Below are 26,779 nucleotides of genomic sequence, written 5' to 3' on the forward strand. Positions count from 1 at the left end.
CAGCATTTATAAACAAATATCTTTTAGCAGCTGTTGCTCTTTTCTCAGCATTCAAATAATTCAAAGAGAGCATAATAGCATACAGTATCAAAATTCTCTGTGTATTTTCCATCTTTGTGCGCTTTATTTTAACCTCTATTTTGTTTATTTTTACTTTTATTTTTTTGCTTTTTGAGACAGGTTCTCTGTATCTTTGACCTGGAATAACTCTGTAGACCAGGCTGTCCTTAAACTCTCAGAGATCTGCCTGTCTCTGCCTCCCAGGCATTGGGATTAAAGGTGTACGCTACTACACCTTGAACTCACAGAGATCTGTTTGTCTCTGCCTTCTAGGCACTGGGATTAAAGGCATGTGCTACCACACCTTGAAGTCACAGAGGTCAATCTCCCTCTGCCTCCCAAGTGTTGGGATTAAAGGTGTGTACTACCACACACAACAACTCTCTTCCTTTTTTTTGTGTTTTACTTTAAGAACTTCAACTTTTAGTCTGTATATATTTTTAACACGCTGTAAATCATTTAAAATTTTTGTTTGTCTTTGACGCTCTCTTTACTGTATCTCTCTCTGTTTTCCTGACCACATGAGTCTTTAATTTACCAAGCAATCTCAGTAGGACTAAAGCCTTGGCTTTGCCAGCTAGATCCAGTCCATTCCTCAGCTTTCCAGCCTCATGGCTGAGGTACTGGCTGTAGCCATGTTTACTGCCACAAATCTATGGCATTTCAAGGTCCCTGCCAGCAAGCGAGCTTCAGTAGCCTGTCCTTGCAAACCGCACAAACCGCCTGCGTAAAAGAGTCAGAGTTTGCCCTGGCAGGACAGCCCAGAAAGCCGGCATTTTTAAATGGCGCAGCTTTTTTCCTGCTATGGCTGAAAACCAAAAAGCATGCGTTCAGCTTTTCATCAACACTGTTTAAGTGTTTCGTGGCAGGACCTCTTAAAAGAGCTGCAATCTTTGCAGCTAAAGCTGAGTCAGGAAGTCTCTCTTAGATGAGAGCCTCTAACAAGCATAGCAGACCCGAGAACACAGCGAGTCTAGTTGCCATCAAAAAAATTGTAGCACTTTACTCCAAATGCTCTATTCAAAAGCTCTGTCTCCCGCAGGAGTCAGACAGAGATCGCAATGGCGGCACAGCCCCAGGAAGTCGCGCTTTAAAATGACACAGCGTTTTTTCTGCTACTGTTGCCGAATCAGGAAATCTCTCTACAGCACGCCACCAACAAACAGCAAAAATCTGTGTTAAACTCTCTCTCCCTTATTTTTAAGCCTTCTCAGGTTTTTTAAGTGGGTTTAGTCCATCACGTCGGGCGCCATTTGTAGTAAATAAGAGTGGCGGGGCTGCGTCCCCAGCACTCCGGCTGCCCACATGGCTAGCTTATGCCGATATAACAACACACAAACTGTATTTAATCATTGCTTGGCCCATTTCTATCTAGCCTCTTCTAGGCTAATTCTCACATATTAATTTAGCCCATTTCTAATCATCTATGTTGCGCCCCTAGGTGCGCTTACCGGGAAGATTCTAGCCTATGTCAATCCTGGGTCAGAGCTTCATGGCGTGCGTCTGCCTGGGAGCTGGGAGCTGGGAGCATGGCATCTCTCTGAGGCGTCTGCTCCCGAGAGGAGAGCTGTGGAGTCTGAGCTGACTTCGTCTTCCTCCCAGCGTTCTGTTCTGTTTACTCCTCCCACCTATCTTCTAACCAATGAGGGCCAAGCAGTTTCTTTTTATTTAACCAATGACCTTCCTCCATCACAAGCCCCCTGGCAGTCCACATACAAGCCTAATTCAGGACAGGTCGTGATATGCTAATGAGCTAACCCCAAGGTGGGGATGGTATGCCAATGACCCCTTAGTCCAAAGCGGCTACCCAGTGAAATGACACAAAAATCAGAAGTCTGGAAATGGTCTCTAGGATCGCACTGTTCCTGTAAGAGGCTTCTATAGTTAGTGTTGACACCAAGAGGACTCCAGACTCTCTTTGTGGTCCTGGCCTCAGTGACCACTGATGCTTGGCCCCTCAAGCCTGCCTGTTAGTGCTGGCCATCGGCTTACGCTCTCAAGGATCTCCTGGACTTTGACTGGTGCCATCCTTTGTCTATCACAAGTGAAGGACGGGACGGCACAGTGGGCAGTGGTCAAGCACGCACGCTTCAGAAATGTATTCACTGGAGATTCCTCAGTGGAACCTGCAGCAGCATTTCTGCCCAAACAACTGGTCCCAGCTTGGTGAGACGTCTGGGTTTTTGTCTTTCTTTTCTTTTTTGAGACAGGTTTCCTCAATAGGCAGACCAAATTGGCCTTGAACTCCCAGAGATCCACCTGCTTCTGCCTTAACTTAGATATTGTTAGGAATGTTTGTGTGAACAAACCAAGCATATTTGAAAGACAAACTTTGTGTGGACATCCTAGTTGCCAAGTGCCTTAAAGTCATAAGCTCATGCTCTCTGAAAAACCTTAAAAGTGGTCTATTCAGAAAAACAAAAACAAAGGGACTTATTAGGAGACCTGAAAGAGAAATGGACAGTTGAAATAATTTTCTATGTTTTAAATATGTCCAGCAACTGGTTGGCCACTCAGGGTGTCGACAGATTAATACACAGATACAAGTTTTGACATTAAAGTATTTTTCTTAAAAAGTTAAAAAAATTAAGACTTGCACATACTCAAATTATTTTTGGGGGGTGGTGTGGAGGTTGAGACAGGGTTTTTCTGTGTAGGCCTGACTGTCCTAGAACTCTCTCCGCAGAGCAGGCTGGCCTTGAACTCAGAGACCTAACTGCCTCTGCCTCCTGAGTGCTGGGATTAAAGTTGTGCACCACCACACAAGTTAAGCTTTCAACTTAAAAATCTTATCTACACAAATTTACAAGATTTATAAATAGTTTTCAAGGAAACTGAATTACATTTACCAAACTATCTTCAGAGACAAAATACTCTCTAAGCTAGCTGACTTGAAAAATCAAGTCAAATCTCAGACTTGTACATAACAGGAGACACAACAGAATGGATCTTTGTCCAAAGGATACAATGACAATTTTGGCAAGTAACACTTTGATGGCAATACACAGATGAATCCAACAGTCTGCGAAAAAGCGCAGTGAGCTGCACATCGTAAGTAGGGACGGAATGCAGTACCATAAACTCATCAAGGGCAAAGGCCCCCTGCCCTCACACCCCAGACGGCTGATAGGTGGCATTACACTGGGGTGTGTGTGGGGTGCAGATGCAATGTACAAACCCATACAAGATGCCCCTGGGCAGGCCTTACACAAGACCACGAATGAGCATACCCTCCAAGGAACGGACTAGATGTTGTTAGCTGCCTCTGGCCATCCGTAAATGAACTGAGGTCCCAAGGCCTCAACAGTAATTGTATTAACCAGGCTCACCCCAGACAATTGGCCAGACTGTCCAGGCAGCTTGACCTGGGTCCGGAGAGGCCCTAGCACATGCAGTGACATCAGGGAATGCCCTCCTTGCGTTGGCAGCACTGGGAGGGTGGTGCTGACCAATCATAGACATAGGAGAGGCGCAATTGCACCTCTTGCTTGCACAATCGGCCCTCATGAAGCAGCATCTGTTGCTTCTCCAGCATGTCCTCCGGGCTCTGTTTGTGTGTCACCAGGTACTGATTGCTGCAGCCCCGTGATTTGTACTCTGTGTCGAAGCGCGGGTCGTGTTCCCGCTGCACATCCACGGGTGCCAGCCAAGCACCCAGCGATACATCTTCACTGTGCCATGCACGCAGGTATTCCCGGCTGAGGCGCAGGTAATGCACCAGGTCCGATGACAGGATGTACCCACCGCCCAGAGCATAGGGCAGGTAGTAGTCGCAGAGTTGCCAGGCAGCTTCTCGCCAGCGACCTCCGGGCTTGACTCGCCCGCGCCCAGAAAAGAAGCCCCAGTAGAGGCGACGGCGGCGTGCAGGCTCACGTGCGCGTAGCTCTGCCAGTAGGGCGTCCAGGCGCGCAAAGGAGTCGTCATCCGCCTTGAGCACGAACTCGAAGTCTACGTGCTCGTCCAGCCAAGTCAACATGGCCAGGACCTTGGCCGTGAGGTTCTCGTAGGCGTCGCGCAGGGAGGGCAGCAGCAACAGGTCCCCGTGCTGTGCTTGCTCGAGCTCCAGCGTGCGCCGCTCCTCTGAGCCCAGGCCGCTGGTGCCCACAGCAAAGCGCGCCCACACGTCCTTGGGGCCGCCGCGCCTCCCCTGTGCCAGCCACGTGCTGCGCACGGCGCTGCGACGCTCCACAGCGCGGGGCGCACTAGCCACTAGCACCGCCAGGAAGGCCTTAGCGCGGGGCTGAGCGGCTCCGGCGGCTGCGGGCGTCTCGCCCTCGGATGCACAGCGCGCCAAATACAACAGCGTGGTGCTGCAAAACGCCAGGCCGCTCAGGGCCAGCACCACCCGGTGCCGCCAAGCCCGCCGGAGTACCTTCATGGTGCGGGCGGGAGGTCGCCGAGTGCGCAAGCGCGGAGGCTGGAAGGCGCCTGCGCTACTCGGAGACCCGCGTAGCGGGCTCGCCCTGGTAGCGGTAGGAGGAGCCCCGAGAAACCCGCTTACTGGGTGCCTGAATCTGACAGCCGGGGCGGCGTGGAAGGCGAGGCCTGGGTCAAGGATGCGTGGCACGTGACTTCGCGCGCCAGCTTTATTGGTTGGTTCTCGGAGGCTGCTTCCGCCCATGATAAAGATGGCGCCTTCAAGATTCGCTCCAGAGGCCGTGCCCGCTCTCACGGTTCCCGGTTGTCTTACTCGCCCCTTCCCGGAAGAAAGATGGCGGCGGCCTGAGTCTAGGTCCGCGTAAGACTTTGCGGGCGCCCAGCTGCGCTCCCTAGACCCGGCGCTCCAGAAAGCCGGGGGTGAGTGAGGGGTCCCTGAAGCTGCTTTGTGAGGGGCGGGCTTGGAAGGTCACGCGTCCATCGTTCGGGTCGCTTTGGGTCTGATCCCGATTGACCCCGCCGTCGCCCTGTTATGAGTGGCCCGCTCTCTTGCCCGGCTGCTTATTCCGGAACTCACGGAGCCGCGGGGGACTGAGGCTCGGGCTGTGTTACCGGCTGGCGTTGTGACCTCAACTTGTGTTCCAGCATCTCTATCCCGGTTTTGTCTTCGGTAAAATGTGCGCCATGAGTTCTAGTTCTACGAGTTGGAAATTGAAGGCCTGTGCTAAAACCTTCATACCTGGCCCGGCTTTGGTGGTAGCTCTGTTTGGTACTATTGAGTGCAGTTCCTAAATTGACAGAGCTTTTATTTATTTTTATTTACATCCTTATTTTGTGTTGCTGGAGGAGATCGAATCCAGGACCTTACAAATGCGGGGCAAATACTCTACTAACTGGGCCAAGACACCAGTCCTCCAACAGCCTTTGGACGGTTTTAGATTATGTAGCTGTTTTTTAGATTGTGATGGTTTTTTTTCTTTTGATTTTTTTTTTCCTTTTTGCTGTTGTTATTGTGAGTTTTGAGACAGGGTCTCACATAGCTCAGATTGGCTGGAATTTAGCTGAGGCTGCTGGCCTTGAACTCTGATCCTCTTGCCTGTAATCCCAATGGGCAGGAAGTTTGCACAACACTTTGAAGTCCAGCCTGCTCTACTTGGCAAGTTCCTAGCCAAACAAGGCTCAATAGTGAGACCCTGTCCCAAACAAAAACAAAAGCAAGCAAACAACAACAACAACAAAAAATGCCTGGTTTCATCAGAGTTGTAATTGTAAGGATGGCAAAGAAGTACAAATATTCCCCCAACCACTCTGTGGGTTCCTGAAATCGGAAAGTCAGGTTTATAGTTACAGCAACATTTAACTTATAAATTAGGCCCAGACAGAGATTAACAGCTAATCATAAAATAGAACAGTTGTGACTTATTTTGATATATGTGTCACTGGACTGCTGTTGATGCCAGGTCAGGAGGTACCATTGTCACCTCTGAAGGTCTTAGTAACTTCTCTGTTGACCACTTGCTGAGAGCTGATTTGTATAGGGGCTATGACAAGATGAAGCTCCTTGAAATCCTGACTTAGGGATTTCAGGTTAGGTGGGGAGGAAGAGAGCAGCTGCCCAACTTGCTTAGCTATACTGCAAACTTTTGCATTAAGATAAATAACCATTGTGGGGTAGTAGTGGGGACTCTTGCCTAGCATGGGCAAGGAAAAAACTGAACCAGTATGAGGAAGTAAGTTGATGGAGTCCTGGTTGTTTTGGGTTGCTTTTTATGTATGATATATAAGTGACTGTTCCACATAGTTTATCAGAATAGTTAGAATTGAGAACTTTGTTCTTCAAGGAGCAAAGTATAATTAACACCCGGGGAAGTTGCGTTGGTTCTAGTGTTTCCATGGCCAGAAGAGTAGAGACATCAGGAATAGAACCATATCTCGGGGCTCCTTGCCTTGGGTGACAACAGTCTCCTTTAGCTCCTGGCTCTTGGTAGGCTGTACTTCCCAGGGCACATCTTAAGTACTGTTCCAGTGGATTTACTCTATGCTTTTGAGTAATATTTAGTGTCTCTGAAGACAACATTGATTGAATGTCTTTTAGGTTCTAATAGCTTGGCAGTGTTGGGAAAAAGAAGCTAAGTCTGACAAGGTCCTTTCCAGGGGCAGAACAGGAGACAGCTACCGCACATAGGTGGGACCAGGCTGCACCTGGAAGGCCAGCAAATTGGCAGGAAGATAGACTGGGAAGAAGTAAATGCGTTTTCCACGTTCTGGTCAAATAAGACTTCACGGGCATTTCAGCTTTCCTAGCGTTTCCTAAGTGATACATGTTGATGGAGGCACACGTGTGAATGTATGTGTGTAGTCTCTGTTGGGTTGGTGCAGGTGTTTGCTGATGACTGGTTTTCAGTTATTCAGCACACAGTGTGTGTCCCCACTCCACACAAAACACTGAGGTGGAAAGTAGGGGGCGATTAGTAAGAAACAGACACACAGAGGTCAGAAGACTTAGCCAAGCTCTGGAGAGTGCGTGACCACAGCTATCTACTAAACATTGTAATAGTAACCAGGGAGGGAGGGGGTCAGTTTTGCCTTGCTGTGTTGTTGGCAGGTTGTACTGTTGATATGTAGAGGTGGCATACTGACTAGATCAGCATCTGGAAGTGGTGACAACTGAGTTGGGACTTCAGCCTGGCCAAGTGCCTTCCTCTGCTGCTGAATATTTGTTTAATTATGTAAAGATGTGTTGCTGTTTTACCTTGCCTGCCTAAGGCACTTGATTGGTCTAATAAAAAACGGAATGGCCAATAGCAAGGGAGGAAGTATAGGTGGAACTTCCAGGCAGGGAGATGAAGTAGGAGGAGGAATTTAGGATCCAGGAGAAAGAAAGACAACAGGGAGATGCCAGGGGTCAGAGGAAGCAGCAAAGTGGGACATACAGAATTAAAGAAAGGTAAAAAGCCCTGAGCCAACATATAGATGAATAGAGACAAGTTAAACTAAGTTAAAAAGGGCTGGTGGGAGAAGCCTATGCTAAGGCTGAGCATTCTTAATTGATAATAAGTCTCTCTGTCTTTATTTGGGAGCTGGTTGGTGGCCCAAAGAACATTCCTGTTACATCCCTCCAGTTTCTTTTTAAAAAGTAAAAAATACCACCTGTTGCCTTTCTTTTTTCCTTTTTCCCTCTTCATCTTTTTCTGTGGTGCTGGGGATCAACCCCCAGGACTGAGCTACCAATACCAGCTCCATATGCATGAATTTTTGAAGCAGAATCTTTCTGTTTATCCATGGCCAGCTCAGAGCACTGTAGGCCAGACTGGCCTTGAACTCATAAAGTTCCGCCTGTGACTGTCTCCTGTGTTCTGGGATTAAAGGTGAATGCCATCATATCCTGCTTGAATATGTGGTTGATCCTGATTATTAAATCATGTTATAAAATAAATATGTTCTTTCTCTGTGTAGCATATTTTCTCTGTGTAGCCCTGGCTGTCCTGAAACTTGATCTGTAAACCAGGCCGACCTCAAACTCATAGAGTCACCAGGTGCTGGGATGCGCCATCATCACCTGGCCTGGTTTGTCTTTGTCAGGTTGAGCCTGCCCTCAGCCTTCGGCTTTCTTGGCAGTGCTAGTAACCCAGAACTTTCGCACCCCAGGCTCTAGTTTGATCTGTGGTTTCCCTTTCTTCCTTACTGCTACTTCTGGTTCACACCTTGCAGGAGTCGCATGGTCTGACTGGTGGCGATGACGTCCAGGCAGAGTTCCCTCTGTGGTCTGGCTGTTCATGGCCTCTGGCTCTTGGGCCTTGTCCTCCTGATGGATGCAGCTGCCAGACCAGCCAACCACTCATCCACCCGGGAAAGAGCGACCAACAGGGAGGAAAACGAGATCCTACCCCCAGACCATTTGAACGGGGTGAAACTGGAGATGGACGGACATCTGAACAGGGACTTCCACCAGGAAGTTTTCCTGGGGAAGGACATGGATGGCTTTGATGAGGACTCGGAGCCAAGAAGAAGCCGGAGGAAGCTGATGGTCATCTTTTCCAAGTAGGTGTCTCATGAGTCCCCTATGAGTGTGTGTTGAAGAACACAGCATTTGAGATGATAATCCCTTTGTCATAAGCTGGTCCTCTAGCACAGTGGTTCTCAACGTGTGGGTCACCGCCCCTTTGGGATCCAGTGGCGCTTTCACGAGGGTTGCCTCAGACCATTGGAAAATACAGATATTGATATTATGATTCTAACAGTAACAAAATTACAATTGTGAGATAACAACAAAAGTAATTTCATGGTTGGTGCTCACCACAACATGAGGAACTGTGTTGAAAGCTCACAGAATTAGGAAGGTTGAGAACCACTGCTTTGTCTAGCACCTTGTACTTTGATGGACTTGTAGGGCCAACACTGATGTTTAGGTCCTCATGGCCAGAAAGACCTCAGGACAGGTAGACCTCTGCCCCCACTCCCCCTCTCATGGATTCTGTGCATTACTGTTCCAACTATAGGTTTATCAATTGAAAAACATAAAGTCAGGCCAAGTGGAAAGTGGAGTGGTCTCAGCAGGTTATAATAGTTCAAGGTAGAGTAGGGATGGCCCTGGGCTGTCAGGAAAAAGATCTGACAAACCTATAATAGGTCAAGAGCTGATGAGGGGAGGAGGACACAGGCTCTTGTGCCTTTCCTCCCTTCCTGCCTCCCTCTCTCCTCCCTTTCTTTTTTCTGAGATAAAACCTTACTGTGTATCCCTGGCTAGCCTTGGACTCACAAGTGATCCTCTTGCTTCTGTGTGCTTGCTTGCTTGCTTTGTGTGTGTGTGTTTTAAGACAGGATCTCTATTATGTAGCCCTGACTATCCTGGAGCTCACTGTGTAGACCAGGCTGGCCTCTGCCTCCCAAACCCTGGGACTAAAGATATACACCACACCATCACATCTGCTTTATCTCTGCTTTCTCAGGGCTAGGAGAAAGGTTTCTGCAACCGTGCCTGCCTTTTACCTGATGGGCAGAGATATTGGGCACTTAAAAGAAATCGCACACTGGCTCAGAACTGGGAGATAGACAGTTATTTATTTAGGGGGAAATCTTACAAAACCAGGATTCTCTGCTTGAAGGCAGATGAAGATGAGATCCAAAACAACCTGAACTAGCCAAGTGGGAACCAGGGGGACAAGAGACAGGATGGATGGACGTGTTTCCATATCCGGGTAAATAGTCTATGAGGCCACGCCTCAGTACACGGGTAGTTACTAGCTGTAAACCTTCCCGCAGCACCTCCCCCTTTTGTTTAACTAAGAGAGTTCTAAACCTAATACAAAATTATATACAATAAGAACAAATATCCTATTCTAACTAGCTTAAGTCTTGTATAATAACTTGGCCAAGTCATGAGAGGAAAGTAACTACACTTACTTAGTTTTCAACCTCATCAAAGATCCAAGAAGGGAAATAATGTTACCTGAGTGATTAGGAAGTGCAGTTAAGCAACTTCCAAAACATGCAACAAATCACAGAGACAACTGGCTACCTGGGCAATTACCCAAAGTCTCATTTGCAACATTGAGGCAACCAACTTTGGCTAAGGCCTAGAATAACTGACAGACTATTTTCAAAGGCAAGAAAATTTTCAAAACCATCTTACCCTGTCTTGGCAAGATTTGACAGTCCTGCTTATCCATTTCCGGATACTATGTATTTTGTCAGTGGTTGAGGTATGGGCAGTTCCTTGCCCAAAGGCCAGTTTTGCCAAGAAGAAGACAAGCTCCAAGTGGAGTGTCTTCGGTGCTCAACATTCTCTTGGAAATAGATTGGTGTTGCCAGGAGCGATTGTGTCTCACTTCAACAGAACTCTTAAGTTATTTAAATGTCATTTTCTACAGCTCTTTGAAGAGGTTGAAGATTATCCATACAGAATATTATCTCTATATATCTAAAGAACCTGATAAGTCTAACTATAAGTATGACAAACATAGATGACTATTGATCTATTCAATTCTTAATACCTATTTAACTTAAAGACTTAGACAATAAACAACTGTGCAATAAATGAGGACAATGACCTCCAAATGTAAACAGTGTATAAGTATCTTGATCAGAGGTAGAAATGTACACTGAAATATGGTAAATCGCAGCATTTACCTCCTACTTTTCTTACTGAGTTTTGCATTTACTTATTTTTTGAAGATGGATGACAATTTTATTAGAGTCTAAAAGAAAAATAACCCAGGGAAGGCAAGCTGTAAGTCTCAGCAGTTGACTGAAGACAAGCATGCAAGAGAGAAGGAAAGATGCCATGCCTTTTGAGTTACTGGCAAGGAGGTGCACCACGTGGTAACAGACAGCCACATAGTAGGCAGGTAAGGTGCTTTAGAGAAAGAGTATGGGAACCCAAAGGATCAGCAAAAGCATACTTAGATTCTGAGCATCCAAAAGAAAGACAGAAGAAAAGTTGTATCTTTCCAAGTTAGGGTTCAGATGGGCAGACTGAACTGAACTTCATAGTAGCTTAGCTTATAAGTGTAAACAGAGACTGGGCTTTCATTTCCCACCTACCATGACCCGAATAATCGCACAAAAGCTATATTAATTACAACACTGGCCAATGGCTCAGGCATATTCCTAGCTAGCTCTTATATCTTGAATTAACCCATTTCCATTAATCTGTGTATTGCCACCAGGCTGTGGCTTACTGGCAAGGTTTTGACGTCTTCTTTGGCAGCTGCATGTCATCTTTCCTTCTTTCTTCTTCCATCTCTGCTTGGGTTTCCTGCCCTGCTATAGGCCAAAGCAGCTTCTTTATTAACTAATGGTAATAAAATATATTCACAGCATACAGAGGTGAATCCCACATCATATAAGGACTGTCCATATTTGTTTATTTACTTACTTATTTGCTGTGTGTGTGTGTGTGTGTGTGTGTGTGTGTGTGTATGAGGAGATTGTCAGGCTTGGTAGCAAGTGTTTTTTCTCACAGAGACTGTACCATTTCACTGACCCTGACACAGACTCTTCCTGACATTTCCTCTACTAACTGTGTTTAGGGATTCCTACAATCTCTCCCCAAGTCCCAAGGTCTCTCTCACCAAGACCTTGGTTCTGTCCTTGAACAAAATATCAGTTTTCCCAAAGGGCTTTGCTATACGTTGGTTGCATGTAAAGGTGTTTATGTAAAGTATGAAGACTGTGCTATGATTAGAAGGGTTATAAGCTTGATATGGTAGTGCCTTTAATTCCAGCACTTGGGGTGCAGAGGCAGGTGGATCTCTGTGAGTTCGAGGCCAGCCTGCTCTACGGAGTGAGTTCCAGGACAGCTAGGGCTACACAGAAAAACCCTGCCCTGACAAACCTAATTAATTAATTAAATGGGTTGTTAATAAATTAACGAATAGTTATTAATGAATGATTAAGTGAAGGGTTATGATTCTGCCCTTTGTACCTCCAGTGGGAGAGAGTTTGTTCGCGATGATGGTTTATTCTGTCCTCAAATAGCAGCTTCTGACTTAACTGCTCCCCTACAATCTTTTTGATGGCCCCTGGTCTTCTTTGGTGGCCCCTAGTGAGCTCCAGCCTCTGGGTTTTCTATGACACTTCCAAATGAGAAGAGCCGCTCTTTGTGGCAGGTTCACAGACCTGTGGAGTTCCCAGAACTAGCAGCATTTGCCTCTTAGTTGAAGGCCCTAGTGCCTGGTCTGATGCTTACCATTACCTGCTCCTAGGGTAGATGTGAACACCGACCGGAGGATCAGCGCCAAGGAGATGCAGCACTGGATTATGGAGAAAACAGCAGAGCACTTCCAGGAGGCTGTGAAGGAAAACAAACTACACTTTAGGGCTGTGGACCCCGATGGTGACGGTACAGTGGGCCAAGTGGCAGAGCTAGGGGAAGTGGGTGGAGTCGGCCAGGATACCCCAGCCTTATGGGAAGGACCTGAAGATGTCCCCAGGCCAAGGGACAGAAGAGTCGGAATGCTCAAGGCATGAGTTAGCTTCTGACAGTAGCTGTGTGCTTGTTGAAACCAAAGGGCACAGCAGGTACCACACGGACATAAGTGGTTTCTTTGTGAAATTCTGATGTGTGTGTATTTTTGTGTGGGGGTGGGCACATACGTGCGTATGCCAGTGAAGGCTGAAATGAAATTAGCATTGGGTGTTTTGAGTCCAGAGCTCACTGATTCCATTAGCCTAACTAGCCAGCTTATGCAGGGATTCCCTGTCTCTGCCTCTCTGCTGGGATTATAGATGGACCTCCACATCCACCCAGCTTTTACATAGATGTTAGGATTCAAATTCTGGTCTTCATGCTTACACAGGAAATGCTTTACTTCCCAGCCATCTCCTTAGCTGTGACCCAAGTATTTTAATTTAAAAGTAATGCCGGATCCTAGTTAACAGTCTCAGTGCTCAGGAGACTGAAACAGGAATCTAAGAGTTCAGGGCTAGTCTGGGCTACAGACTGAGACTACTCCTACTCAAGAAGCCAACAAACCCAGTAGTTTTTAAAAGTTTGCGATGCCTCCCTGGTTCTCATGCCATGTGCTGCCTGCCAGTATCTCTCTTGGCCCTGGGGGATAAAAGTATGAGTTGACTCTGCTGGTGAGGAAGTAGATACAGGGTACCGACCGAAGCTGAGAGCTGGATACTGGTTGCTCTGCCCCGAATGCCACCCTGGCAAGATATCTGGAGCTGCATATGTCTTCAGCCTCCCCTAGTACTAGGCAGTGAGCACAGAGGAGTTTGTACCCTCTGCCCTCTGGCTGCCTGTGGCCAAAGGATTTTTAGCAGATGTCCTAAAATAACTTTTTTCATGACCAACTTTCTTTGCCAAGTATATTCACGGGGTGATCTCTTTTTAGGCCGTGTGTCCTGGGATGAATATAAAGTGAAGTTTTTGGCAAGCAAAGGCCACAATGAGAAGGAAATTGCTGACGCCATCAGGAACCATGAGGAGCTCAAAGTGGATGAGGAGAGTAAGTGCTGAATCCTGGGTCACTGCTGGCCTGGGTGGACTGGCTAAGAGTTGGGGGCTGACTCTACCTTGGCTTGAAACTTGGGGTTTGGTGTTTTAAAGTAGAGGTAGGGAGTAAGAGAGACTTTAGTTGAGGGAGCAGCCTTTGTCAAGGCCTTGAGACACCAGAGCTGGGCAGTGACAGCCACAACATTCAGCAGTGCCCTGGGACCTCAAGAGTGACATCACTTCCAGACAGAGATGTGGACAGTCTGGCTTGGAGGGCAGACGTGCTGGTCTTGGGGACATGGAGCAGGACTCAGAGGAAGCTGGGAGTAATAGGAAGCCCTCAGGGACGCTTGTCAGGAAGGGAAGTCTGAATGGCTGGTTTATAACGCATAACTAAAGAACCTTACTTGTTACGGCCTCCAGTCCTGGACCTTTTCCCCTTCACCTCATTTCCTGGTGATTCATTTACAGCCCTTATCTGGCCTGTGGAGGGTAAGGACTTGGTCCTGTTACTCCCAATGCTGCCACTCCTGGGCTGGACACATTATATATAGTTCTTGGTGGATGTACACATTGCACACCTGTGCTCTTCCTCCTCAGTTTGTTTGTGCAGCTGACCTCAATAGCGGCCAGGGGCTACAGAGTAGCTCCTCACGCCTTTCTAGCAGCACAGCTGCTGGAAACCTTTACTGCTGTGATCACATGATCACATACACTGACTACCACGATGACCGGTATTTTAGTTCTGTCCTTTTTTTTCTATTTCTTTCCTCTTCCTTTTTTTTTTAAATTGTTGTTTTGCTTATTTGTTTTTCAAAACAAGGTTTTTTTGTGTATCCATGACTGTCCAGGAACTTGAATTGTAGAAAAGGCTGACCTCAGAGATCTGCCTGCTTCTGCCCAGCATTTTTGTTTTTGTTTTTTGGCAAGATCTCACACCGAAGGTTGGAGCCTTGCACTTAAAGCAGTTTTTCTGCCTTAGTTTCCACAGTACTAGTATTGTTGGTGAGAGGAATTCTACATGGCTAAGTAGAATTTGGGAGAATCCCTCCCAAAGAGATTATCTGATTTTCCTCTCCTTTATTCTGTTTTTTTTTTAAAATATTTATTTATTTATTATGTATACAACATTCTGTCTGTGTATATGCTTGCAGGCCAGAAGAGAGCACCAGACCTCATTACAGATGGTTGTGAGCCACCATGTGGTTGCTGGGAATTGAACTCAGGACCTTTGGAAGAGCAGGCAATGCTCTTAACCTCTGAGCCATCTCTCCAGCCCCCTCCTTTATTCTGTTTTATGTTTCCATTACTTGTCCTTCATTTCATGCTGATTGCTGGAGGTTCTTGAAGGTCCTCGTCCTTTTCTTGTAGTGAGGCTAGTATATGCCTGTCCAGGTTGTTTTGAAGATACCTTTCAGAGCTACAGGGTGTTTGGTACCCTCACCTCTGTGACTTCTTTGGAATGTAGTCTGACTCTGGCCTCTTTGTGTCTATCCTGAGTGAAACATGTCGCCACTCCTGTGTCTCTGAGCTTGATCTACCCTCATGACTTAGTTGGAGGTGTTTAGATCTTACACTATCAAAGATCTCCATGCCTGAGGTCCCTACTCAGCCACATCTGACTCTCTTGAGCCTGTGTATTAGCTACGTTTTTGTTGTGCTAAAACACTACCAAAGGCAACTTAGACTTTATTTGGGCCTATGGTTCCAGAGGGTTAGAGTCCATACCAGCAGCAGGAAGGAAGTATGGTGGCAGGAGCAGGAAGCTGAGAACTCACATCTTAAACTACAAGCGTAAAACAGAGTGAACTGGAAGTAGGCAAGACTCAAAAGCCCACTCCCAGTGATTTACTTCTAGAAAGGCCTCTACTCCTAGACCTTCCCAAACAGTGCCCTCAACTGAGGATTGTAAACCCTAGACTATGGGGGGGGCACTTCTCATTAAAACTACTACCTACCTTATGTATACTTCCCAGCCCCATAGTCTCGTGACCACACCATAAGATTGAGGTTCTGATAAAGAGACAGAACACCAAGACTTCTTCAGGAAAGCAGCTTTGATGTGTATGCATAACAAACTGTGTTCATAAAAAAACCATCACGTACAGGAAAACAGCTTTTTTTATATGATTTTTGTTTCTTTATCTTTCATGTACGGTAACTTACGATTCCGTTGATTATTTAAAAATCTTAAGGTGGTAGGAACTGGAGAGTTGGCTCAGTGCTTAAGAGGGTTTGTTGCTTTTGCAGTGGATCTGGGTTCAATTCCCCACACCCACATGGTGGCTCACAACCACCTGTAACTTTGGTTGCAAGGGAATCTTGATACCCGGGGTACTAGGCACATATGTGGTACACACACATACATGCAGCAAAACATTTATACTCATAAAATCTAAAATAATTAAAAAAAGCTGCTAGGCAGTGGTGGCGCATGCCTTTTGCCCCAACACTTGGAAGGCAAGAAGCAGTTGGATTGCTGAGTTCCTGGACAGTCAGGGCTACACAGAGAAACCCTGTTTTGAAAAACCAAAAACAACAACAACAACAAAAAAGCAATTCTTTTTTTTTTCTTTTTAAGATTTTTTTTATTCATTATATATACAGTGTTCTGTCTGCATGTATGCCTGCAGGCCAGAAGAGGGCACCAGATCTCATTACAGATGGTTGTGAGCCACCATGTGCTTGCTAGGAATTGAACTCAGGACCTCTGGAAGAACAACCAGTGGTCTTTATCTCCTTGCCGTCTCTCCAGCCCTCAGAGTGGGATTCTAAAGATGTCATGGATGTGGAGGAGGTGAGGGATACTGGGAGGATGTTGCAGTGTTTCACAGAAGCATTTTGGCAAAGACTAAACCACAGGGCACCTTTCTATATATCGTTCAAGGTCTCTAGGAAGGCTTACTAAGCAAGGAGGGCCTCTCAAGCTATGGCTGGCCTCAAACTCCCAGAGATCCACCTTCTTCTGCCTCCCTAGGATTAAAAGTGTGCACTTCTGTTCCCCATTGTTAGATTTTGAGGCAGGGTAAAGGGACAGAAGGCAGAAAAGAATCAGGGTCTGACCTTCAGTGGATGATACATGTTTATTAATATGAGAGGCAGCCTTTCTCGTGTGGCAAATCGAGGGGTCTGCCAAAGGAAAAAGCTGGCTGTAACTCTTTATACGGATGGGTTGAGGGTGTTGGGGACTATGGGTCTGAACTCCTTCCTGAAATTATGTACCCAGTGAGACAGATGGTCTTGGGAGATAGGCTGTCCCAGCACACATTCTCTTCTGGGCTGACTGAACAAGATCAGCTGAAATGTCACAGGAATCCTGTTTTTTACAAGCAAGGTGCTCTTATCACCCATAGGGAACTGCATAAAAGTCCAAAATCTCTTCTGAGACACAAGGCAATCTGTTGATTGTAATGCCTTGTAAAATTGATAAAAAGCAAATTATATACTTCTAACATCTAATGGTACGGAATATACATTACTATTCCAAAAGTCAGGAGAGGGGGCATAGTGAAAAATACTGAACCAAAGTAAAACTGAAATCCTGCAGGGCAGATACCAAATCTTATAACTCCATGTCCAGTATCAAAGGGTTTAGATAATGCTGTCCCTCCTGCTTTCCTGCCTGCAGCATACATGTTTCTCTTGGGTTGGTGTAACTGCTTGTATGCAACTCTCCTTGGCAGACACCCCACAGGTCTGGCATTGTCAACATCTTGGGGTGTCTACTACAACCCAGGTTTCACTTTTACATTTCACTCAGTGGCCTCTCGGCCTTCATGCAAGGACCTCCCTGCCGTAAGCTGCCTGGCCTCAGCAACTTTCTGCGAGTATAGAGGAAAACTCCATCACTTCTTCACTCTTGGACTCTTATGTTTCTAAAGTACCACGTGGTTAACACTGCAAAGTTCAGCTGCCAGCCTGGAATGATTCCCCCTTGAACCGCATTAGTAATAGTTTTCATTTTCTCTTTCTAGGAGCAGAAAGTTCCTTAGGCCTTTTCCCTTTATTAACTTAGCTGAGTGGGGTTTTCCCACTACGGACACCAGTCCCTTTGTTCCAGTGCAGATTAGGCCTCTCTTTAATGACACTAGTCTCTTTAACAAGTTACAAGCTCTTCCAGTATATGTCTTGGCTGTGACATTAAGTTTCTTAGTTCTCTCTCTTCTTCTCCAAACTACATTTTATATTTCTTCCCCATTTGTTCTTTTTCATTGTAGACTTGTATAGTAACTACACCACAGATTCAATATTTTCCTGTCTTAATATCTCCACCAAGCTGGGCAATGGTGACACACATCTTTAATCACAGCACTTAGGAGACAGGCAGGAAGAGCTCTGTGAGTTTGAAGCCAGCCTGGTCTACAAAGTGATTTCCAGGACAGCCAGAGCTGTTACACAAAGAAATCCTTTCTTGAAAAAATAAAGCAAACAAAAAACTCTATGAAAACTAATTAGTCCATTACTTTTTTTTTTAATGTATGAGTGTTTTGCCTGCATATATGTATATGCACCTGTGCATTCTTGGTGCTCAAGAGAGCTAGAAGAGGAGTTGCAGGCAGTTGTGAGCTGCCATATTGTGAATGGAGCCTTCCTGTCCTGACTGCCTAGTCCCATGACTGACTCAGAGATTGAATATATGAATATAAATACTCGGCCAGTGGCTCAGGCTTATTATGAACTAGCTCTTACATTTAAATTATACTGTTTCTGTTTACCTGTGTATTGCTACATGGCTTATGGTTTTACCTGTCCTCTAGCATCTTGCTTCCCTGGCAGCTGGTTGGCATCTCTCTGACTCTTCCCTTCTTTTCTCCAACATTTTCAGTTTGGCTTTTCTCTCTCTTTTTTTTTTTTTTTCTTTTTTTCTTTTTTCTTTTTGGTTTTTTGAGACAGGGTTTCTCTGTAGCTTTGGAGCCTGTCCTGGAACTCCCTTTGTTGACCAGGCTGGCCTCAAACTCACAGAGATCCGCCTGCCTCTGCCTCCCGAGTGCTGGGATTACAGGCGTGCGCCACCATCGCCCGGCTCAGTTTGGCTTTTCTGCCTAGCCTACATATTCACATCATACAGCAGGATTATCCCATAGAACTTCCCCCTTTTTGTCTAATTAAAAAGAAAAGTTTTAACTTTAGCATAGTAAGGTTATATACAACAAAAATAGTTATTAAGTATTATAGTTACAATATCTAGTTCATTTGTATTTGGCAAAATTAGAGAAAATATATTATTATCTATCTTATCTTGGCAAGTCTAAAGTTTTATATCTTATTTATTGACCTTTTGTTATAACTAAGAAAAATTATAACTATGACTATCTAGTCTTTAACTCCATTAAAGACCCCAAAAGGGGCTGGGCATGGTGGCATGCACCTTAAATCCCAGCATTTGGGAGGCAAGGGCCGGTGGATCTCTATGAGTTCGAGGCCAGCCTGATCTGTTCCAGGGCAGCCAGGGAAACACAGAGAAACCCTGCCTCAAACAAAAAAAACTAAAGACCCCAGAAGAATGAAATGTTACCTGAGAACGGGACATCTTGTTGCCTGGACAGTCATCCAAAGTTTCTCTGTTATGTTGGAACATAGCTGACAGACTTTTCTGTGAAGCATGGGATTTTGAAGGACTGTCCTACCTTATGTTGGCAGAGTTCGGCAGTTACCTTTTTTTGTGTCCTGCTGCCCCAGTTTGGACAGTAGCTGTCCGCAGTTGAGACAAAAGAGCAGTCTCTGCCCACGTGGCTAGCTTTTGCCTTAAAGAAAACAGACTCCATATGGAGTTTCTTTGATGTCCTTCATCTTCTCTGAAGTGAACTGGTGTTGCCAGGAGCAGACGTGTCTCACTATTGTGAAAAGTCCAAGTTATTAAAGCACTTTAAATGCCATAATCTGCAGGTCTTTGAAGTGTTTGATGATTACCTATCTATCTGAAATATCTTTGTATACCTAGAAACCCTGACTGTTTGACAACTACAGATGACTACTAATCTGTGTTTCTTAATTATATAGTTTTGGTTTTTTTGAGACAGGGTTTCTCTGTAGTTTTGGAGCCTATCCTGGAACTATCTCTTGTAGACCAGGTTGGCCTCGAACTCACAGAGATCCACCTGTATCTGTCTCCGGAGTGCTGGGATTAAAGATGTGTGCCACCACTACCCGGCTATAGTACATTTTTAAATGAACTGTATAAACACAGTATCTTAAGCAAGAGTAGAAATATATATACAGTATAACAAATTAACTTTAAATTTGTATCAATAAACCAAAATCTATACCAATGTAAAATATTTTGAGATTAACAGTTGGTTTTTTTTATTAAAGTAGATTCAATAATCTACCCTTTTCCCCACATTTTTATATCATATCTATTATATCCCCATTTCTTCTTTTAGAAAGAGATTTTGAATTTAATTTTTTTTTATTTAGTCTTTTCTTGACTATGACCTATCGGGAGCTCTGAGTTCCAGCCTCAGCACTCGCTCAGGGTTTAGGGTAGGACTTCTCTGATAAGTCAGGACTGGCTTGGGAACGGGATCTGAGGGGAGAATGAACTGATGACTTAGGCACGCTTTTCGTAAAGGTTTTTTTTTTTCCTTTTTTTTTTTTATTGAGAAAAGGAGAAAAAAAAACAAGTTTCCACCTCCTCCCAGCCTCCCACCTTCCTCCCCCTCCTCCCCCCTTCGTAAAGGTTTTTATTCCTTAGGGGAGATGAGCATAAGGGCTAAGAGCAGGGCATCAGACATAAGGGTGAGAGTAAGGGATAAGGGCAAAGGTAAAGCTAAGGGTAGAAAAGGGTAAAAAGGAGTGATCTCCACAAAGCTTTCAGTTTATATAGGCTTACAGACAAGTTAACAATTCCATAGGCAGTGACAAGAGTATCAAGCATGCACTTTCACAGTCATAAGAAACTGGTGGGTCTGGCAAGGAGCTCTTTACATCTCAGAGGGGCATGGCTGAGAGGTTCCCCTGTTGCTGGGAGCACAGCCTTGGTAGCTATACTGACCTGTGGTTCAGTTAGGAGTCTCTTCTGGGGACCCTGCTTTTGACTCCAGCAGGGTGCCCAGGTGAGAATTTTTTCCCTCTGAAGCTAGTTTTAGAGACTCAGGCCTTTTTCCTGTATAAGCAGTTAATCTCCTGGGTTATGATCCTGTGTTAGTTGAGACCAAGGTGAAGGGTAATACAGAGTATTAGTAGCCTGATAAGTCAGCAGAAGACTTCAGTGACCACTATCAATAAAGACGGTTTGCGGGGGAATATTTTTATGTGGATTTTGGCCATGAGAACAAGGGTCTGTCCGAATCCTTTTCACACCATGGCTTCATGGTGTGGGGGGAGGTATCTGGTTGCCCTACAGGAAAATGAAAAGTCAGGTTTATGCACTGATACACTGTTGGGATATTATAAAAGGGAGAAACGTCATGATCTCACAAGATTTTACAGAACTGACAGTGACTTATCCAAAGGACAGATGCCCCCACAGCTCTGCAGAATGGGCTCTCCAGATGGAGTGCATGTGTACACTGACCGTGATCGTCCGATGATCTGTCAGCTGTACATTTGCTGTATAATACTTGTGGGCTCACCACAAGACCAATAACAGTTTGTACACAAACCTCCTTAAATGAAAACAAACATTTATAACCAATATTTTGGGAGGGTGGGCATAGTTTTCCAGACTTCTTGTTGATTGAGGGCACTGGTAATGGTGACTCTGAGAAAATGAGGATGATTTTCGGTCCTGACTGGGGTGTTGTGTGAGGATGGAGCATCTCAGCAGCCTTGAAGCTGTTCTGGATGCTGGATCATCTGGGCCGTTTTTATTGCTGTCTGGTCCACTTGTTCTAAAAATACATAAACTTTTAAAGATGACATGCATGTCTGTATTAATGTACGTATAGACTGTGTATTGTACACAAATGAGCCATAGATGCTTTTTTGGTTATATGTTGAGCAGGTAAAATACACATCATGTGTCTTGTAGTTGCTCTCGGTTTATTTTCCAAGTCTGTAGTCAGGATTTCAGGGGATCTTTCTCAATCAAACTTAATTTTTCTTTTTTTTTTTTCAAATTTGATTTTTCTTAACCTAGAGTGACTTCATAGCTTCTCATTTCCTGTGGAAACAAAAGCATAACCTCTCCCCCAAAGTAACACATCTTTTGACTTAAATTTTGAACTCAAAATAATTTAAAAATATATAGGGATGGGTTAATATAGCAATTTTCATAATCCAAGGTCTCTTAGCAGCCAATTTTTTTTTTTTTTTTTTTTTGGTTTTTCGAGACAGGGTTTCTCTGTGGCTTTGGAGCCTGTCCTAGAACTAGCTCTTGTAGACCAGGCTGGTCTCGAACTCACAGAGATCCGCCTGCCTCTGCCTCCCGAGTGCTGGGATTAAAGGCGTGCGCCACCACCGCCCAGTCAGCCAAAATTTTTTTAAGATTTTTTTTTATTATTTATTTAACTTTATTTTATGTGCATTGGCGTGAAGGTGTCAGATCCCCTGAAACTTTTTTTTACAGATAGTTGTGAGCTGCCATATGGGTGCTGGGACTTGAACCTGGATCCTCTGGAGGAGCAGTCAGTGCTCTTAACCACCAAGCCATCTCTCCATCTCTCCAGCCCCTTTACTTCTTTTTTTTTTTTTATTTTTTATTTTCAAGACAGGGTTTCTCCGTAGCTTTTGGTTCCTGTCCTGGAACTAGCTCTTCTAGATCAGGCTGGCCTCGAACTCACAGAGATCCGCCTGCCTCTGCCTCCCGAGTGCTGGGATTACAGGCGTGCGCCACCACCGCCTGGCCCATTACTTCATTTTTAATTTTTTTTATATTTATTTATTTATTATGTATACAATATTCTGTCTGTGTGTATGCTTGCAGGCCAGAAGAGGGCACCAGACCTCCTTACAGATGGTTGTGAGCCACCATGTGGTTGCTGGGAATTGAACTCAGGACCTTTGGAAGAGCAGGCAATGCTCTTAACCTCTGAGCCATCTCTCCAGCCCTACTTCATTTTTTAAAGGACCTTCTCTACCCTTTTTCTTTTCTCTCCCAAGCCTACATATATTTTTAAATGCACTATAACTCCTTTAGAGGTTCTTTCTGCCTGAATCTGTCCTTACTGTGTATCTGTAATATTTTATGTCTATGAGGACAAAACCTCAAATCCATCATGCAGCGAGCTGGCACTCACAGCCCAGGTCTGAAGACAGCAGCCAAGAGACACCTTTCTCTGCTGCGGCCTGTGAGAGATTACGACATCTACTATGCCACTTTGCTCATGGAGGTTGGTGGCCAGCTCCATCTCGAGGGCAGTTGTCTGGAGATGTGTCTCTGTAATGTGGCCAGCATGAGAGACTAGGAAGCCCAGTGTGGCTGTGTTTTTATTTAGATACTTTTTAAAACTTTCTCAGGTCTTATGTAGATCCCCACCCCACATTGGGCGCCATATGTAAACAGTTTTCTCCGTCCTGATTGCCCAGTTCCAAATAACCGACTCAGAGGCTGAATATATGAATATAAATGCTCGGCCCATAGCTTAAGCTCTTACTAACTAGCTCTTACATTTAAGGTAACCCGTTTCTGTTGATCTGTGTATGCCATGTGGCTAGTGACAGCTGGCACTCTCTGACTCCTCTCTTCTTTCCCCTAGCATTTTCAGTGTGACTGTTCTGCCTAGCCTTATTCTGCCTTGCTATAGGCCAATCAGCTTGCTTTATTAACCAATGAGAGTAATACATATTCACATCATACAGAAGGATTACCACATTGTACCATATGGATGCTAGGAATTGAACCTGGGTCCTCTGCAAAGGTAATCCATGCTCTTAATCACCGGACAATCTCTTCAACTTCTATTTCATTACTTTTAAATTTAGCTTTGGGTAAAATCTGGCAAAAGGCAGCCAGGTTATTTGCCAAAATATTACCAGAATGCCCTCTAGCCCAGTTGCTAATATTGTTTCCCTTTGAAACCTCTTGAGCTAGGCCTGCACAGACAGCCTTGCTCCTAGCACTACCATCTTCCGGGCTCCTACTGTCATGGCCCTGTAAGCTCTGCTTATAGCATTCACACACTTTCTGAGTCCAAAATTCCCTGATCTTCTCATTCTTCAAAACCAGCAGGTCAGATTCTTTACAGCAACACCCTTCTGTCTGGTGCCAACTTCTCTATTAGTCTTTTCTGTTGCTGTGATAGAGTACCATGACCAAAAAACTTATGGTTCCAGAGGGTTAGAGTCCAGAATGGTGGCAGGAGCAAGAAGCCAAAAGCTTACATCTTGAACTGCAAGCGTGAAGTAGGGCACATGAGTTGGAAGTGAGAGACTGTAAGCACTCAGAGCCTGCCCCTCGGAATGTACTTTCTCCAACAAGGCCTCACCTCCTAAACCTCTCCAGATAGCATTACTGGGATCAGGTATTCAAGTGCCCTAGACGGTGAGGGACACTTATCATTAAAATAGTTAAAGCCTGTGTATTCACATCCTGTCCTCAACCCACTGAAGGGCCTTTGACTGAGGTGATCTAAGCCCTTGATAGTATCCTAGAGGAGAGGCCTATGCTGTATAATCTCTTTTGTATAATGCTAGTAGGTCTTCCTCAGTGCATGGTGGGAGTCTTGGCAGAGAAGTCTGCCTTCTACCACTTTTTTGTCTTTATTTTTACTTTATGAGATAATCATTCAAATGAGCTGCCTGCTTCAGCCTCCCAAGCAGCTAGGACTACAGGGCTGAGCCAATGTATCCCATTCCCCATTATTTTTTTTTAAATATTTATTTATTTATTTATTATGTATACAATATTCTGTCTGTCTGTATACCTGCAGGCCAGAAGAGGGCACCAGACCTCATTACAGATGGTTGTGAGCCACCATGTGGTTGCTGGGAATTGAACTCAGGACCTTTGAAAGAGTAGGCAATGCTCTTAACCTCTGAGCCATCTCTTCAGCCCCCTCCCCATCATTTTTTTTTAATATTTATTTATTTATTATGTATACAATATTCTGTCTGTGTATATGCCTGCAGGCCAGAAGAGGGCACAAGACCCCACTACAGATGGTTGTGAGCCACCATGTGGTTGCTGGGAATTGAACTCAGGACCTTTGGAAGAGCAGGCAATGCTCTTAACCTCTGAGCCATCTCTCCAGCCCCCTCCCCATCATTTTTTAAGTGAGTCCTGTTAGTCAGGTTAGATTAACACAGGAAATACCGTGCATTTGGCCATTTGGCCTGTCTGTGGTGACCAGGCACTTAAAGGTTAATGAAGGGGCTGCTACAGTCAGGATGTGGCCAGAGTCAGACTCAGGCAACGATTCTTAGAGTTCCTGGAGCTGAGCAACTTGGAAGCCTAGGCAATGGTACATAGTCACTGACTGTTGAGTCCCAGATGGAGAAAGATTGATTTCTGCCCTGGGAACATGGGAGATATTAGAGGATGCATAGGCAATGGTACATAGTCACTGACTGTCTTGAGTCCCACATGGAGGAAAATTGATTTCTGCCCTGGGAACATGGGAGACATTAGAGGATGCATAGGCAATCATTTCTAGAGTTCATGGGAAGCTTTGCTCACTGCCGCAGTCATTTCTAGAAACTGGGTTTTTTGCATTCTATACTCTCCGAATGATAATGCACATGAAAACGTACAGAGGAACAAAAATGACACCTTTGTTCCTATAGACGTCAATAAGGGTGAGTCAGCCTCAGTCTCGGTGAAATTTCCGTTTCTGATGAGGAATAAACAACTTGGAGCGTGCAGGGAAGGCGGCTTGGGCAGTGTCCGGGGGTCCTGTTTGTCTCCTCCCAAGGGCCAGACTCTTCTGGGTGGTGGGCTAGCACCCTTAGTCTTGAGCCCAGAAGATGATGGCCGTTTTAAATTCAAGTAAAACCTTGTGGGTGCTTGCGTTAGTGTCCAGCATGCCTAATAGTCACTAATCTGCCTCTCACAGCACAGGAAGTCCTTGAGAACCTCAAAGGTCGCTGGTACCAGGCAGACAATCCGCCTGCAGACCTGCTGCTGACTGAGGATGAGTTCCTTTCATTCCTTCACCCTGAGCATAGCCGGGGCATGCTCAAGTTCATGGTGAAGGAGATTGTTCGGGACTTGGGTAAGGCCTGTCACCGACTGTGACACTGTTCTGGACCTGAGGGTGACCAGTGGGCTGGGAGCACTGCACTGCTGAAAGGGACACCACGCCTCAGGGTAGGGGGCTTATCCTGTTTTGGTTTCTGAGGAGGTGTTTTTGGTAAAGCCCAAGCTGAACACCTCCTCTCCCCACCCTTATCTACAGACCAGGATGGCGATAAGCAGCTGTCTCTGCCTGAATTCATCTCGTTGCCCGTGGGCACTGTTGAGAACCAGCAAGGCCAAGACATTGATGACAATTGGGTGAAAGACAGGAAGAAAGAGTTTGAGGAACTGATTGATTCCAACCATGATGGGATTGTGACCATGGAGGAGCTGGAGGTGAGCAAGGGTGTGGGTTTGGGGGTTGTGGGTTCATCCTATAGTGAGGTCCCAGAGAAAAGGGGGCTTGCCGACATGATGATGAGAACGGGGGGGGGGGCATCAGCATTAGTACTCGCATTCAAGAGATAGGAAAGTCTTATGAAACCTGTAGCCTCTAGAAAGCAACTCCCTAGTCTGTGGAAGGCATCTGGAAATTCGTTTTGGTGCTCAGGATGAATTCCATGCTAAATAATTGTTCCATCTCAGAGCTACATCTTCCACTCTGTGTTAGGGACTCCTAAGGCCCCTTTTGCATGGAACCAGAATAGGAAGCACATACTAGCCCCACTTCTGAAGTGACCTCTGGGCTAGCACAGGGCCTCCCTGTTGATAGGGTGCCAGGTATAGGCCGCTGACTTATATCTGGATCTCACAGAACTACATGGACCCCATGAACGAATACAATGCCCTCAATGAAGCCAAGCAGATGATCGCCATTGCTGATGAGAACCAGAACCACCACCTGGAACCTGAGGAGATCCTCAAGTATAGCGAGTTCTTCACTGGCAGCAAGCTGATGGACTATGCCCGCAACGTGCATGAGGAGTTCTGAGCATGCCCCTCAGCCGGAGCCAGGCTGCCAGTCTCCTGTCTGACCCTTCCTACACCTCAAGGGGCCTGTGGTCTAGTGAGACCTGTGGTTGACTGGGTCCCAGGGTGGGTTTGAAATGCTACCTTCTCTGTGTCTGGGGGCTACCATGACCCCTAAAAGTGCTGTCCCAGAACCTCCTTTCTTCTGCTGTGTCCATATGCTCTGGTTCAGCTTCTGCCACAGCATGGCCCAGACGTATTAAAGATGTGCTTACTAGGCTATGTGTCCTCTCCAGCATGTGTCTGAGGCAGCAACCCTTCTGTACCAGTCATGGGCTGAGCTGCGTTGGCTTGCTAAATCTCTCTCAATTGCT

General features: G+C 45.6%; 2 protein-coding genes across 4 annotated transcripts; one reads left to right on the forward strand and one right to left on the reverse strand.

Moving 5' to 3' along the window:
• Positions 1 to 1,659: 1,659 nt before the first annotated feature.
• LOC121443545 (beta-1,3-galactosyltransferase 6-like) lies at positions 1,660 to 4,743 on the reverse strand. The gene has a single exon (XM_041645321.1). The coding sequence runs from the start codon at positions 4,679 to 4,681 to the stop codon at positions 3,461 to 3,463; it is 1,221 nt and encodes a 406-aa protein (XP_041501255.1). The 5' UTR covers positions 4,682 to 4,743; the 3' UTR covers positions 1,660 to 3,460.
• Positions 4,702 to 26,687, forward strand: LOC121443546 (45 kDa calcium-binding protein). Of its 3 annotated transcripts, none has more exons than XM_041645322.1 (7): positions 4,702 to 4,857; positions 8,149 to 8,478; positions 12,144 to 12,280; positions 13,281 to 13,394; positions 25,315 to 25,473; positions 25,657 to 25,832; positions 26,251 to 26,687. In XM_041645322.1, the coding sequence occupies exons 2-7, from the start codon at positions 8,174 to 8,176 to the stop codon at positions 26,425 to 26,427; spliced, it is 1,068 nt and encodes a 355-aa protein (XP_041501256.1). In that variant the 5' UTR covers positions 4,702 to 4,857; positions 8,149 to 8,173; the 3' UTR covers positions 26,428 to 26,687. The 3 variants fall into 3 exon arrangements, with proteins under 3 accessions (XP_041501256.1, XP_041501257.1, XP_041501258.1); XM_041645323.1 differs by lacking the exon at positions 4,702 to 4,857 and adding an exon at positions 4,958 to 5,107; XM_041645324.1 differs by lacking the exon at positions 4,702 to 4,857 and adding an exon at positions 5,004 to 5,114.
• The last annotated feature ends 92 nt before the right edge of the window (positions 26,688 to 26,779 follow it).

Source organism: Microtus oregoni, unplaced genomic scaffold (assembly GCF_018167655.1).
Source record: "Microtus oregoni isolate MIOR12 unplaced genomic scaffold, Mior012 000109F_ref0000275, whole genome shotgun sequence".
Taxonomy (NCBI): Eukaryota; Metazoa; Chordata; class Mammalia; order Rodentia; family Cricetidae; genus Microtus; species Microtus oregoni.

Bases quoted from the DNA above. Each gene is read 5' to 3' on its own strand.
- LOC121443545 (XM_041645321.1), bottom strand. From the start codon at position 4,681: ATGGGCGGAAGCAGCCTCCGAGAACCAACCAATAAAGCTGGCGCGCGA.
- LOC121443546 (XM_041645322.1), top strand. From the start codon at position 8,174: ATGACGTCCAGGCAGAGTTCCCTCTGTGGTCTGGCTGTTCATGGCCTC. The intron at 13,395-25,314 runs GTAAGTGCTGAA...TGCCTCTCACAG, and splicing joins GCTCAAAGTGGATGAGGAGA to CACAGGAAGTCCTTGAGAAC. The intron at 25,474-25,656 runs GTAAGGCCTGTC...CCTTATCTACAG, and splicing joins GGAGATTGTTCGGGACTTGG to ACCAGGATGGCGATAAGCAG.